At 35.5% G+C, this 14385-nt stretch overlaps 1 protein-coding gene across 1 annotated transcript; it reads right to left on the minus strand.

The window, feature by feature from the left end:
• Window positions 1–8136: 8136 nt before the first annotated feature.
• Window positions 8137–10460, minus strand: LOC126678246 (uncharacterized). The gene is made up of 5 exons (XM_050373147.1): window positions 9511–10460; window positions 9080–9421; window positions 8682–8999; window positions 8505–8604; window positions 8137–8430 (listed from the first exon to the last, which is right to left on the minus strand). Exons 1-5 carry the CDS (start codon window positions 10458–10460, stop codon window positions 8137–8139), a joined length of 2004 nt encoding a protein of 667 aa, XP_050229104.1.
• Window positions 10461–14385: the final 3925 nt, after the last annotated feature.

The raw sequence follows: 14385 nt of genomic DNA on the forward strand, positions 1-14385 counted from the left end.
AAAGGGCAATAACGAGAGGAACGACAATTCCATCAAGAATGTGTCTATCTCGTATTCCAATGTCAATTGCTCATTTAAAAGCTTGGGTATTGAATATCGATGTTAATTCTCACATTTGTTTATCTTTTACGGATTTAGTAAAAGTAAGAAAGAAAGGAAAAAGATGAAGTAATCTTAAATCTCGGGAATGACGCAAGCGTTGCGACAAGAGCTATAGGATCAACTTCAATTTTCTTAAATAAACATAAGTTATACTTAAACAAGTTTTTTGTACTTACCCAATATATATAGAAATATCATATCCGAATTTGTATGACAAATTTGGTAGTTGATTTTCTATTTACAAAGGATGTTTGTAGTATTATGTTTGATAATACGAAGTTGGGTATGGATATGTACAAAATGTTCTTCATGACTTGTATAAAGATGTTTAATGCAAAAGATGTTTTGGAAATTAATACCATAAGTTATCAAACTTCTAAACAACTTTGGCATTTATAATTAGGACATATTGCAAAAGATAGACATAACAAGTTAGATAGGATGGGAATCTTGAGCAATCAAGATTTTACATCTCTTCCGATTTGTGAGTCGTATCTTAAAGGCAACATGGCTTGATTATTATTTGTGGGACAAAGAGTTAGAGCTAAAGCCGTTTAAGAGATCATACATAGTGATGCATATGGTACATTTAAAGAAACGGACCAAGGTAGATACTTATACTTCATTTTCTATATCGATGATTTATCACGATATAGTTAAGTTTGTCTATGAAGAACAAACATGAAGATTTTGAAATGTTCAAATGACTTCAAGAATAAAGTAGAAAACCAAATTGGAAAAGGTATTAATACTTTATGATGTGATCGAAAAGGGAAGAATACGTGAGTACATAATTTGGTATGTTCCTAAAAGGAATGTGGTATTATTTTTCAACTTACTCCTTGGGAACACCATGGTTGAATGGTGCGTCTGTCAAGAAGGACGTATCGTACATTGTGGGAAATGATACGATCAATAATGAGCTATATATTGACTTATCCATCTCTTATAGGGTCAAGCACTTCTTACCGCTAATAAAATTCTAAATTAAATTCCAACTAAATTTGCACCATAGATACCTTATGAGATATGGTATGAAATCAAGTCTTAAGGATGTTAAGATTTGAGGGTGTTCATAACATATTTGGAAACTGATATCCGATAAATTTGGAATCAAAATCAATCATGGAAAGGTTATGTTGGATATCCTAAAGACATTTTAGGATATTGTTTCTATATTCGAACCGAACAAATAATCGTTGTTTATCGGTGCTAGTCTTTCTTAATAAAGCGTTTATTCAAGATGGACACTAAGAAAGGAATATAGAATTAGATGAGGAGTCATCTAGTTACCAACAAAATAATGAATCAATGAAGATTGATCAAACCCACTAAAAGCCGGAGTTAGTAAAAGATGTATCTACATTAACAACTCGAATATTAAGTAGAGTATCTCGTCCACCGGAGAGAGATGGTTTTCCCGCATGATAAACAAGATTTGTTTAGTCATGGAGTAAAAGATCAAGTGTTGATCCCTCTACTTATGAGGAAACTATATCTGATATAGATTCTTCAAAATTGGTTTGAAGGAATAAAATCTAAAATGGATTCCATATAAAGAAACCAAATTTTAGGAGCTAGTCGATCCATCCAAAGGTATTATACCAATAAGGTTTAAATGGATCTTCAAGTATAAAATTGGTAGTAATGGAAAGGTGGAGACCTTTAAAGCTAGGCATGTTGCAAAAGAGTTTTGCTAGAGGCAAGAAGTTGTATTGTGAATACACTTTATCGCCGGTAGCCATGTTTAAGTCCATTAAGATTTTTCTTACCAAGGCTACACATTCAGATTTTGTGGTTTGACATATGGATGTAAGAACCACATTCCTTAATGGTTAAATTAAGGAGTATATCTATATGGAATAAGTCGAGGATTTTGAATCTGGAGAAGGTTCCAAGGCGTGTAAGCTAAAATGATCCCTAGTGGATGGAAAGAAAGCTTTGAGTTTCGTCGTCTTGATAAATCCGTAAGGAGTTATGAATTTATTAAAAACGATGATAAACCCAATGTTTACAAGAAGGTTAGTGGGAGCAGATTCACTTTCATGATCTTGTATGTAGATAACTTATTACTAATAAATAATAATATCGAAATGTTAGCTTTTGTAAAACTTTGGTTTATCTAATACGTACTCCATCAAAGACCTAGGAGAGGTAGCCTAAATTCTCAGTATTAGACTCTATAGAGATAGATCTAAGAGAATAATTGGTTTCTCATAAAGGCTCTTCTTAGAAAAGATATTGAAGTAGTTCAATATGGAAGTTCTAAGAGAGGATTGATACTAGTTAGGCATAAAATTCTTCTTTCAAAGGGAGTGTCTTCCGAAACTTCTGAAGAAAGAAAGAATCTAGCAAAGATACCATAAGATTCGGCAATTGGTAGTCTGAGGTATGTGTTGCCACATACAAAGCTAGAAATTGTCTATGCGGTTAGTGGGACTAATCGGTTTTAATCCAATCTATGTTGAGAACATTGGATGGTTGTTAAAGGTATCTTTAAGTACTTTTATAGAACTAAAGATATGGTATTAACAAATGGAGAACGAGATTTTTAAGTAGACCGTTTTACAGATTCTGATTAATAAACAGATATGGATAATAGAGAGTCTATCTCCAGATTCATATTTATCTATAATGAAGGAGTAGTGAGCTAGAAGTGTTCTAAGCAAGAATCAACTCCATACTCCATTATAGAAGCCGAGTATATGATGACATGAGATGTCGTAATAGAAGGTGTTTGGATAAATTAGTGTAACTGAACTAAGTACGGTTTTCTTCCATTAAGTCGAAAGTTCCTCTTTTCTGCGACCACAATGGTGCTACTGCCCTAGCAAAAGAAACCGGGTCTCACAACTTATCCGAACATAAGGAAAGGCATTATCATATTATCTAATGAAATTGTTGGAAAGAGAAAATTGTTTCTCTAAAAGATAGCATTAGCCAATAACACGGCTAACCCACTGACAAAGCCCATGACTTGGAGTCATTAAGGTATACATGACTTAGAGTCATTAAGGTTTACATGACTTAGAGTCATTAATATTTACATCTTGTGAAGATGGGGCTTAGATATAGTTGTCAATGGCACTAGTGCAAGTGGGAGATTGTTAGTAGTATATGCCCTAGGGCCATTTGATCGTGTATATTTGTAGAATTAATCCCAATGGCAAAGATATATATGTTCTATTTGAACTAAGTGTCTCATCAACTAAGTGTTCATGTATTACGTATTGTCCTTATCACATTGTGATAGAATCTATTCTTAAGGTGTTAAGAATATGAGTGACAGATTCTATTATACAAGTGATCTAAATAACCGTTCATGATCGATGGGGTCCTGCGAATAAGGGCATCGCATTATCCCGAAAAGATTGTCACCTCTATTTATTCTCCTGATTAGTAAAGAGTTGCTAATTATAGGAAGTAGTGAGTCTCATAATACTTGATGGGGATCAGAATAAACATGTGGACACTCAAGGTGTTGAGTAAGTCGAACAAGTGACGCTAGATGACTTATACATGGTAATTCATTAAAGTCAATTTAATGTCATCTAGTTCATAATTGTACATATGTCCTTTGACTTGCGGTGACACTATCTTGTATATAGGTGATTAGAGTTTGATACTCCTTAACCCTAGATCTTTCATGAGCTAGGGCCGCGGGATGTGTTAGCTCTAGTTAGTTGTATATGGAGATAGGGGTTTAACCTAGAAAGGATTCATCACTCTGGATGAACGGAGACAAGATTATATGCTATCTCAAATTGTTCTTGATGGATGATAAAACCTGCGCAAGTGTATATGACTTACATAGAAAGTTGTTTCTAGTGGAAGTCATATTTATCAAGAATTAGAACTGAGAGATGAGGTCATATAAACAAGACATACAGTGTTTGACTTAACCGTGACACTAGTCGAGATTGGAATCTTAGATGAAGGGAATTTTGAGTGTACGGTAATTATGAACATTGGTTCAAAAAGAATGCATCGAAACATTCATCTCTATTTGGGGGTCGTGATATGTTGGTAGACGTCACTCTCGATCTACGAGAATTAATAATTAAAAGGGGTTTAATTATTTAATATAAGAAAGGCGTTTCTTATGTCTCTCGTTGCCATGTAGATGTGAACCTAGTTAGTTACAGACAATAGAGTGTGCAACCGATTGAGTTTACGAAAGATCAATTTCATATGGATACTAGCATATCTCGGAAATTAATCTAAGATGAAAAACAAGTACAAATTAGGGACTAATTTGTAAGAGTTATAAATTAGTAGGAACTTAATTGTACTATGTCCAAGTTAATTAGGGACTAATTTATAGGAGTAATAAATTAGTAGGAACCTAATTATATTTTAACCATGTTTTATCATTAAAAGGCTTAAGTAATTAATTATTGTAATTAATGATACTTAAATCATTAATCATAAGCTAATGGAATGATGATGTCATGGTAATGATGTAATGAAATAAGCTTATGTCATATATGTGATGTCATATGATGACATCACCTATATGATACCACCACATGAAAGGTGTCATGTGGTGGCAACACCTTTGCTTGGTGTGTGACACCTAGCATGCAAGGTGTTGCATTCTTAAGACATGCTCTAGCCTATAAATAGAGCATGTCCTTACTCATTTCAATACACCACATAACACACATCTCACTACAAAGTTGTAGAGAGAAAAAGCACTTGAAGGAGTTCAAGTAGTCATCAATCACGGGAAAAACTTGGCGACGTTTTCCATACATCTGAGCAAGGTAGGGATCGCGGCGAGAGTTTGAGCTTATGGCTGCTTGACAAGAGGAACTCTTGCAGATTACTTCAAGGCGAGGATTCAATCGGACGCATACTCGTGTGGACGAGCTTGAGGTCACCGTACTTTCGGGACTACAAGAATCGTTGGAGAATCGACATAGGTATTCTTCTTATGATTCCTAGATGCGTGCTTTAATTACTAAATGATACGACGATCCATTTGCTGTTGATATGATCAACTTTAGGATCCGGATTGTTGGAATTTTGATTTTGAATTGAAATATATGATCTGAACCCGCGCCTCACGCTGCGCAAAAAATCCCCTCGTTCAGTAATTGCATATGGTGATTTAAGCATTTTGCCATTATATGTGTACAACAACACGTTTAATAAAGGGAAAAAACTGTCGAGATGGAAGAGAGTTGTGGCTATGGTGGCGATGATGAGCTTGGTATGGAGGCGGTGGGGGCGGTGAGTGTGGCGGGGGTGTGAGAGTGGCCGTGGTTAGTGTCGTTATGGTTGCAGTGATGGAGTTTTCTCCTTTGGAGAAAGGAAAGTGCAAATTGTGACGTGGCACTATTTAATTTTATTATATAAACTAATTTTTGTAGTTAACGGTGACTTTAAATAGTTAACAGGTTTTTTTGCCAGTTAACGGCAAGTGGTATCCAATCGCCAAAAAAGGGTATCAAAATCGCGAAAATGGCAAGTAGAGGGACTGATAGGATAACATTTTTGAAATAAGGACCTTATGAATAAAAGTGGTATAGTTGTGGGGCTTTAATATGGGTTTGGCCTTTATATTTCCGTGACGTTTCAAACCTGCGAAATACAATAATTACATTTTATTTTAGATCACACCTAATTAAAACTTAATAAAAGTATATATATCAAAAATAAAATATCAAAGTATACATATAATATCGTTTAAAACAAAATTGTATTCATAAACAAAACTAACAGGACACTACAAATCTGTATTGTCGCCACCGTTTGGCGGGGGAGGCGAAAACTGTGGCTGATACTGTGGAGGGAGATTTGGCATCATCCTTGCAATCTCATCACGGATCATATGTGCCATGCTCGCCTGTTGCGCCGCCAACCGCTCCTCAACATGCCGAAGGCCCTCCTGGATGCCAGCCTGCACACGGCGCTCGACCTCCTCATCCGCCTACTGTGATGTCCTTGAAGAGCTACCTTGCTGCAGCCTGATACTCGGGCCTGCATACCTGCTTCTAGTCGAACCCAGGCCGTACACCTGGTGCTTCTTGTTGACGCCCTCGATATCCAAAAATAGATGCGTCTCATCCACAAGACTCGAGGAGATACCCTCCTCGATCGGCGACTGTGTCGCAGCAGCAAGCCTCTCGGCGATGGCGACCTACGTACAAAACAGTAACAAAACATATCAGTTTAGGTTTATAACAAATAAAAAAACATAACACTTTACAAATAATTTTAATTATTCAGGAAATTTCGGCAACATTTCCTCTGTAATATGAGAATCACCCATTTTTCAGGGAAGTCCTGCAAGCAAATTACAATATATAACCCAACCAACCAAATATTAAGTTCTAATTACACAAATGTTAAGCCTACACAACCTATACAGTTTAACACTTAAGCTATTTAACAGGTATAATATATTCAACACTTAAGCATATATACACAACTTATAGAATTTTAATATGATAAGGACTTACAGTCATGTCGTGAGCCCTCTTGTCGACCAGTTTCTTCTCAGCCTTCGTGGAGTGAAGGCGACTGTACAGCTCTGTCGCAGTCGGCTTCCGGCCGAGCTCCTTAGCCTATCAGAAAAATACAATTTAATTAAGTATGAAAATAAAACAAACACGTTATTTAAGTAATTTAATTACTGATTAGAAACAAACCATCACATCCATATGCTTGATAGCGGAGCGAGATTCCCCGGTATGGCGGACAAGTCCAGAACCGGCGCCCGGCGGCTCACTCATCCGGTTTGCTCGGGCTGTCTCTGACTTCTTTTTCTCCTTCTCTGTGTCCCAAAATGCATTCCAGGCATCCCAGATCTCATGGTTCACAGATGTATGCTTCTTTTCCTCTTTCCTCATCTTCTGGATGTTGTCTTTATAGCGGGTGGCTGCATGGGCCATGAAGACCTATCTGATGACCTCCTCGTTGTACGACGAGTCATCCCACCAGAACGTTTTCTAGAAACAGTAATAACATGAGCTTTGAGTTAGAATTTTCATAAATATCAAAACTTAAATAAATTAAACTGAAAATTTAATTACCTGAAATTCCTGAAAATAGAACTCCCTCTGGTCCGCTGTCAGAAAGCGCCATGCTGATCTAGTCTCAAACCAGCACTGCTTGAAAATATCCCGGATAGCCCGAGAAACTGGCCCAGAGTCTAGCAACAATGTCCTGTGATTTTAGAAGCATAATTTACCTTACATACATATTAATTCCATATTACAATTCACACAAATTACAAAAATTGTAATCATACCTGCTAGGGTCCGGGCGAACCATCGCCCTACCCCGGTTGTCCAGAATAGCCGGGGGCTCGCCTGCCTCACGCTCCTATAAAGGCTGAACAGGTCCTCCGGCCTCCTCACGATGCTGCTCCGCATCGCCAATAACATGCTCGGTAGGGTCCCCCCCGTCCTCGGCCTGATCCTCGGTCTGATCCTCGACCTGAGCCTCGACCCCTCATACCTGCACTAAATGTCAAGTTAATTGTTTCAAAACTAGACAACATATTATAACAATACATATGTGAAACATATAATTAAGAAATATAAATTCACTTTCAAATAGTACACCTGAATAATATAATTATGAAACATAATTATAATTAAGAAACATGCTAATACATAAAATATACTCTAAACTACTAAAGTTCTTCAATTGCATCTTCGTCTGATGAGGATGCGATAAAATCATATTTTGTTTCTTCAGGAGGCACGAACAACGCATCTTCTTCAGCTTCTCCATTTTCATCAGCCAAATATGTCGAATTGTCATCCGTTGCAACAATGAGAGGATTTTCTTCTATCACATCTTGAAAAGACGAGATAATTCCCTCGGGCATGTCAAGTTCGGATGTTGCCTTTATCCTGCAAACTGCCCACCAATTTAATTTATCCTTCATTTACTCGGATATGGCAGGTAATGAACCTGATCGGCCTATTCGGCTAAGATGAACGGTTCATACTTACTGTATCTCTTTCTGTTATTAATATCCACCATGTTGTATTTTTTGTTACTCACTGTGCCAGAATTTTACGCTGGGTCGAACCAATAAGATTTAAATAAGACAGTCGTCTTCATTGGAAGCGACGGATAGTCTAGCTCAATTATGTGTGTCAGAACTCCATAAAAGTCATTTTCGCTGTCGACATATTGAATTCCCTTCACGCAGACTCCATTATTCATCATAAGTTGTTCCTCCCCATACGCTTGAGTCTGAAACTTGAATCCGTTTACACGGTACCCCTTAAATGTTCTAACTGATCTACGAGGTCCTTTAGTGAGAATAAGAATGAAGGGATTTGTACAGACAGTTGGATTTTGCACCTGTAGCGTAAAAGTGTATTATAAATCGGAACTTTTAATTAAAAGAATTGAAATATATTCTGAAAAATACTTACATATTGTTGAAACCAGTAGGCAAAGTCACTCTCGAACTTTACTTCAATTTGCGATGTGCTGATTTCAGGGTTTCCTCTGCGCAACTCGCCTTCGAAAACCCTTTAGTTAAGAAGAAAACAATAATTAGAAGCTGAATAATCATTGTTAATTACATTGACAACTGTATTAAAGCTTACTCTCTGTAATTTTCAATTTCTGAACAATTCAACAGAACATATGTCCGGGCAGCAACAATCTCAGGATCTTCAAGATATCTCTTGCGGCAAGCACCCACTGATTGCCCTTGCGGCTTGAAAATAGATAGTCTGTCAACATCGTCGTCGACTTCAATGTCACAAACTTCATTCCTTTGCGGCCGCTCAGGTATCATTGGGTCACCTTCTAAAAAGTAATAAGCTGCAAATTTTGCGGTTTCTTCATTCAAGTATCCATTACTGATGCTTCCTTCCACCTTCCCTTTATTGCAGATTTTTTTTTTCAGTTTTCTCAAATATCTGATTCCACATGCCATACTTAATAAACATTACATGTTAATATACTGATACACAGAATTGAGAAACTTCAGTGATATTACCTTTCAAATGGATACATCCAGTGATACTGAACCAGACCTGCCATCATAGCTTCGTACGGAAGATGTACGGGTAGATGTTCCATGGAGTCAAAAAAATTGGGGGGAAAAATACGTTCCAGCTTGCATAATATCTTTGGGATTTCCAGCCTCATACGATTTAGATCTTTCTTTGTTAGAGACGTGGAGGTTAACTCACGAAAGAAGATACTCAGCTCTGTTAACGGCTCCCACACTTCCTTCGATAATAGCTCACGGAGAGCGATTGGCAGAAATCTTTGTATAAAAATGTGGCAGTCGTGACTTTTCATTCCATGCATTTTCAGACCGACTGTATCGACACATCTGGACAAGTTGGACGCATAGCCATCTGGAAACCTTATTAACTTAATCCACTCAAGTTAAGCTTTTTTCCGTCCCTGTCCAAAGCATACATCGCCTTAGGAAATCTCCCAGTAACCGGGTCTTTTGCTAACTCAGGCCGATCACATATGTCATTCAACTCTTCTCTAGATTTTGCATGGTCTTTTGTTTTCCCGGGAAAATTTAGTACAATATTGCAAATGTTGTCGAATACGTTTTTCTCAATGTGCATGACATCAAGATTGTGACGAATGAGATTCGTTTTCCAATACGGAAAATCCCAGAAAATGCTTTTTTTATTCCAACCATAATCTGTCGACTTCGCCGCATTATTTGTCTCAACCCCAATTTTATATGCCTTCATAAACCCCAACCGGTCCACCTCTGCCAACAATTTTTCTTCGGTTTTCGGCTGTCCGAATACTTTATTTAAGCTTTTTCCTTTTTGGAAATCAGTAGTATTACGACGGTACATATGACCACGAGGCAAGAACTTTCTGTGGCAATTAAACCACGACTTTTTTCTACTCCCTTTAAGCGTGAAAGCAGCTGTATTTTCCATGCAGTGTGGGCAAGCAAGTCTCCCAGATGTGCTCCAGCCAGATAACATAGAATAAGCGGGAAAATCATTAATCGTCCACATAAGTGCCGCTTTCATTTGGAAATTTTGTCGCCTGTGAACGTCATATGTTTCGACTCCAAATTCCCACAGGTGGTTCAGCTCATCTGTCAACGGCTGCAGAAAAATATCCATTTGGTGTTTAGGATTTCGAGGCCCAGGGACAATAACAGTTAAAAACATGAACTCATCTTTCATACACATCCCTGGGGGGAGATAATAGGGTGTCAAAATTACTGGCCATGATGAATAATTCTGCCCGAAGGCCCCAAATGGTTGAAACACATCAGTACACAGGCCTAGTCTGATATTTCGAACTTCTTCTAAAAACTCTGTATGCAATTCACTGAAATGTTTCCATTCCGGGGAGTCTGACGGGTCACACATCTTTCCATCAAACATTTCGTGTTATGCGTGCCACGTCATATGCTTGGCGGTGGCTTTAGAAGCGTACATTCTCTGTAGTCTTGCAGTTATAGGAAAATAAAACATTCTTCAATAAGGGACGTTAACTCGTCTTTTCACAGAATTTCCTTTAGGGGGCGGTTTCCACCATTCGTGATTGCAAATTTTGCATCGCGTTAAATCCGCGTCTGACCCCCAGTAAATCATGCAGTTGCAGAAACAACAATCGATAACTTCAACCTGCCACCCAAGACCTCTAACCATCTTCTTTATTTCGACAAAGTTCTTTGGCATCTTGTTCTCCTGTGGGAGCAGCTCTTGTATAAATTCGGTCACATCATCTACTAAAGCTACTGACTCACTATGATGACATTTGATGTCCAACATTTTAACAGCCGCAGACAACGGAGAGTGTTTGCTATTACCGGGGCATACAGGTTCTTCGGCTGCACGCATTATATCATAAAAATGTTTAGATTCGTTATTCGGTTCCTCCTCCGTGAACACTATTTCTGGACCAGCAGCATCGATAATTATTCTCTGAACGGAGCTGAAGTCGTCTTCCCCCTCATTTTCCATATCAACGTCATACTCCGGTAACTGTGCAATGGGACGGGGATTTAAAACATTTCCCTCTCCATGAAAAACCCACACTTGATAATCTTCCACAAACCCTTTCTGCAGAATGTGTAGTTTCACCGTTTCGACGTATTGATAACTCATATTTTTACATCTTGTTCTAGGACAGGGGCATTTAATCTCGGGGCCACTCATACGCGCGGGATGGTGTCAAGCGAAATTAACAAACTCCTGCACGCGCTCAGTAAAGCCTGGGTATAACAACCCGCCCTGGAGCCGTCTATACATCAAACTTTGGTCTGTATCCATTTCTGTAGCACGGATAATTAGGAGGGTTTTTCGCTCGGAAATAGCAAAGTCAATGTAATTGACTGCTTTAAAGGTATGGATCTATCCCATTCACAAAACTGGCGCCCCTTAACTCGGCAACGATATATGCCTAGCAACGGAGAAAATATTCGGCAGCCTTCCGGCGTCGTTCTCCTTCAATGCGATATTTAGTATATCTGGTGTAACACAAATTATATATTCCGCGAGGAATAAGCGTTACAGAACATATACTATGCATCCACCCGAAGAACAAACGATGGAAAACAATTGAATATTTTTCTACCGCTACTAGACATGTATAATTTTTGTGATCGAGTTACGGGAGGACCAGTTTTGCGAACTGTACAAACTGTACAATCCTGTGTCGTTCAATCGCTTGAACACACGGGACGGGAACTCTACGGCTAGGTTTACGATTTTATTCGGTGGGAATAAAATCGAGGTCATTTTAGGGTGAAACAACTTATAATAAAATTAAATAGTTATATAAATTAAAATTAAAATTAAAATTAAAATAATAACGGTACTTACTTGTTGCAGAGCAGAACCGCAACAGATAAAAAAGAAAGATGAAATGTGGGACAGCTGCAACCAACTGACGGTGTCAAACCTATCACACAATTAGTTTTAGTATTTCAATTTGTTATCATATAATTAATAAATAAAATAATTTTCTGAAAAATATTGGGCAGCACTTGCCCTAAAAAATGAGCATCGCCCATTTTTCAGAAAAGTTCTACAAGTAAATCACAACAATACAACAATACACAATCCAACATATATTTAAGTTAAACGAATAACCTAATTATCAATATAACAATTCAATTTAGGATTAATCACCAAAAAATGCCAAACCTATACGTTTTGTGTCAATTATAGCCAAATCTTTAAAAATCACCAGATTTAGCCAAACCTTATATGTTCTGTTTCTTTTTTAGCCATTTTTGAATCGAACCGGTTTTTCTGACACCGTGTCATCCACGTCACCGCCAACAAAGCAAATTGTTGGCATGTTAGCTGAAATATTTAACTAAGGTTGGCTATAACTGACACAAAAACAGTAGGTTTGGTATTTTTTGGGTGAATAAATCTAATTTTAAATTCAAACAAATTTTTAAATTTAATAATTAGTAAATTAATTATATCATTTACGAAATTTATATATATTTAAAAATAATTATTATTTCCTATTTAATACTAATTAAAATTAATTTTAATTTTTTATTAAACCAAATTAAATCTAATAAATTTATATTATAATATATTTTAATGAATATGTAATTAAAAAAATCAATTAATGTATTACTTAAGAATTAATGTTGAATTAAATTTGGTGAAAGGGTTTAATGTTCATGATGATTTTGAACTTGATTTATTATTTTTAATGTTGTTGAGATCTTGTTATATCTGGATTTAGGTAATGAATAAAATAGTTATGTGTAAATTAAGGTAAGTTTTTGGCTATGCCGAGTAGAATGACATATGCGTTTATGCTTATAACCATCATGATATATATTGATTACAGCACAATGAACTTCACTTTTTTAAAAAAATTTGAGAAAATAATTACACTCGTCCTTTAAATAAGCAGTCTATTCAGTGATTATTTTTATGTTTATATGTGTATAGTTGAATCATGAACGCTGTCCTATGTTTGTTGTGTATATTGCTTTCAGATTGTTCGTCGGAAGACGAACAATTGGGTCTCAAACTGCGGCGGTGTCAAAGAACCGACAACTGGAATTTAAAAAAAATAAATTTTAACATGAATAAGACAATTTTTGTTTTTAATAGAATTTAAATTAATTATATATCCATTAAATATGTAAAAAAAAATTATTAGAATTATTTAAATTTAGTAAAAAATAAATTAATTTTAGTTAGCTTTAAATAAAAATATTATTTTTTAAATATATATGAATTTTATTATAATATAATTAATCATTTAATTATTTAATTTTAAAATTAGTTTTATTCACCAAAAAATACCAAACCTATGCATTTTGTGTCAGTTATAGCCAAACCTTATTTAAATATTTCAGCTTCCATGCCAACCAATTGCTTAGTTGGCGGTGACATGGACGACAGGGTGTCAAAAAAACCGGTTCGATTCAAAAATGGCTAAAAAAGAAACAGAACATATAAGTTTTGGCTAAATCTGGTGATTTTTAAAGGTTTGGCTATAATTGACACAAAACGTATAGATTTAGTATTTTTTGATGATTAAGCCTTCAATTTATAATTTAAACAAATAATTAACTTAAATGATTAACTTACTAATTTTCCTAATAAATAAAGATCTACAAATTTAAACTAAAAATTAACCTAAAATTATAATAACAATTAAATTAATAATTCATTTAATTAACTTTTTAACAAATAAACTAACAATTAACCTAAATTTAAATATTTAACCTAATAATAAAAAATATATATATTAGAGTAACATTTAACCTAAAATAACTATTAAACTAGAAATAAACCTAAATTTGAACAATTAAATAATTAACCTAATCAAATAATTAGCAATATTTATCTAACAATTAAACTAAAAATTAACCTAAAAATTAATTATTTTAATTTATTAACAAATTAACCTAAACTAACAAAATGGCCTACATAACCTAACTAAATTTAATTATCTTAAGAAAAAAGGTACAAAAAAACCCTCATAATTTTCACAAAAGTACAAATCATCCCTTTTACTTTTTTGGGTATAATTAAGCCCTTTTTATTTTCAAATAGAACAAATAACTCTTTTCATCCAACATCATTAGAAACACTCGTTAATGGATTACATGCCTCTCATAATCATATAGGAAAAAAGTTGAAAATAATTTTAATATTTAAAATATTTACCAAAATTTTGAGGGGGTAAGTGTCCCAAAAGTAAACTAAGAGGATTTATTTGTTCGATTTTAAAATAATAAGGGTTTAATTGTTCAATTTTAAAAACACGGGGATTTAACAGTGCCTAGATAAAGTAAAAGGGCTGATCTGTACTTTTGAAAAA

Source organism: Mercurialis annua, linkage group LG4 (genome assembly GCF_937616625.2).
Source record: "Mercurialis annua linkage group LG4, ddMerAnnu1.2, whole genome shotgun sequence".
NCBI lineage: Eukaryota > Viridiplantae > Streptophyta > Magnoliopsida > Malpighiales > Euphorbiaceae > Mercurialis > Mercurialis annua.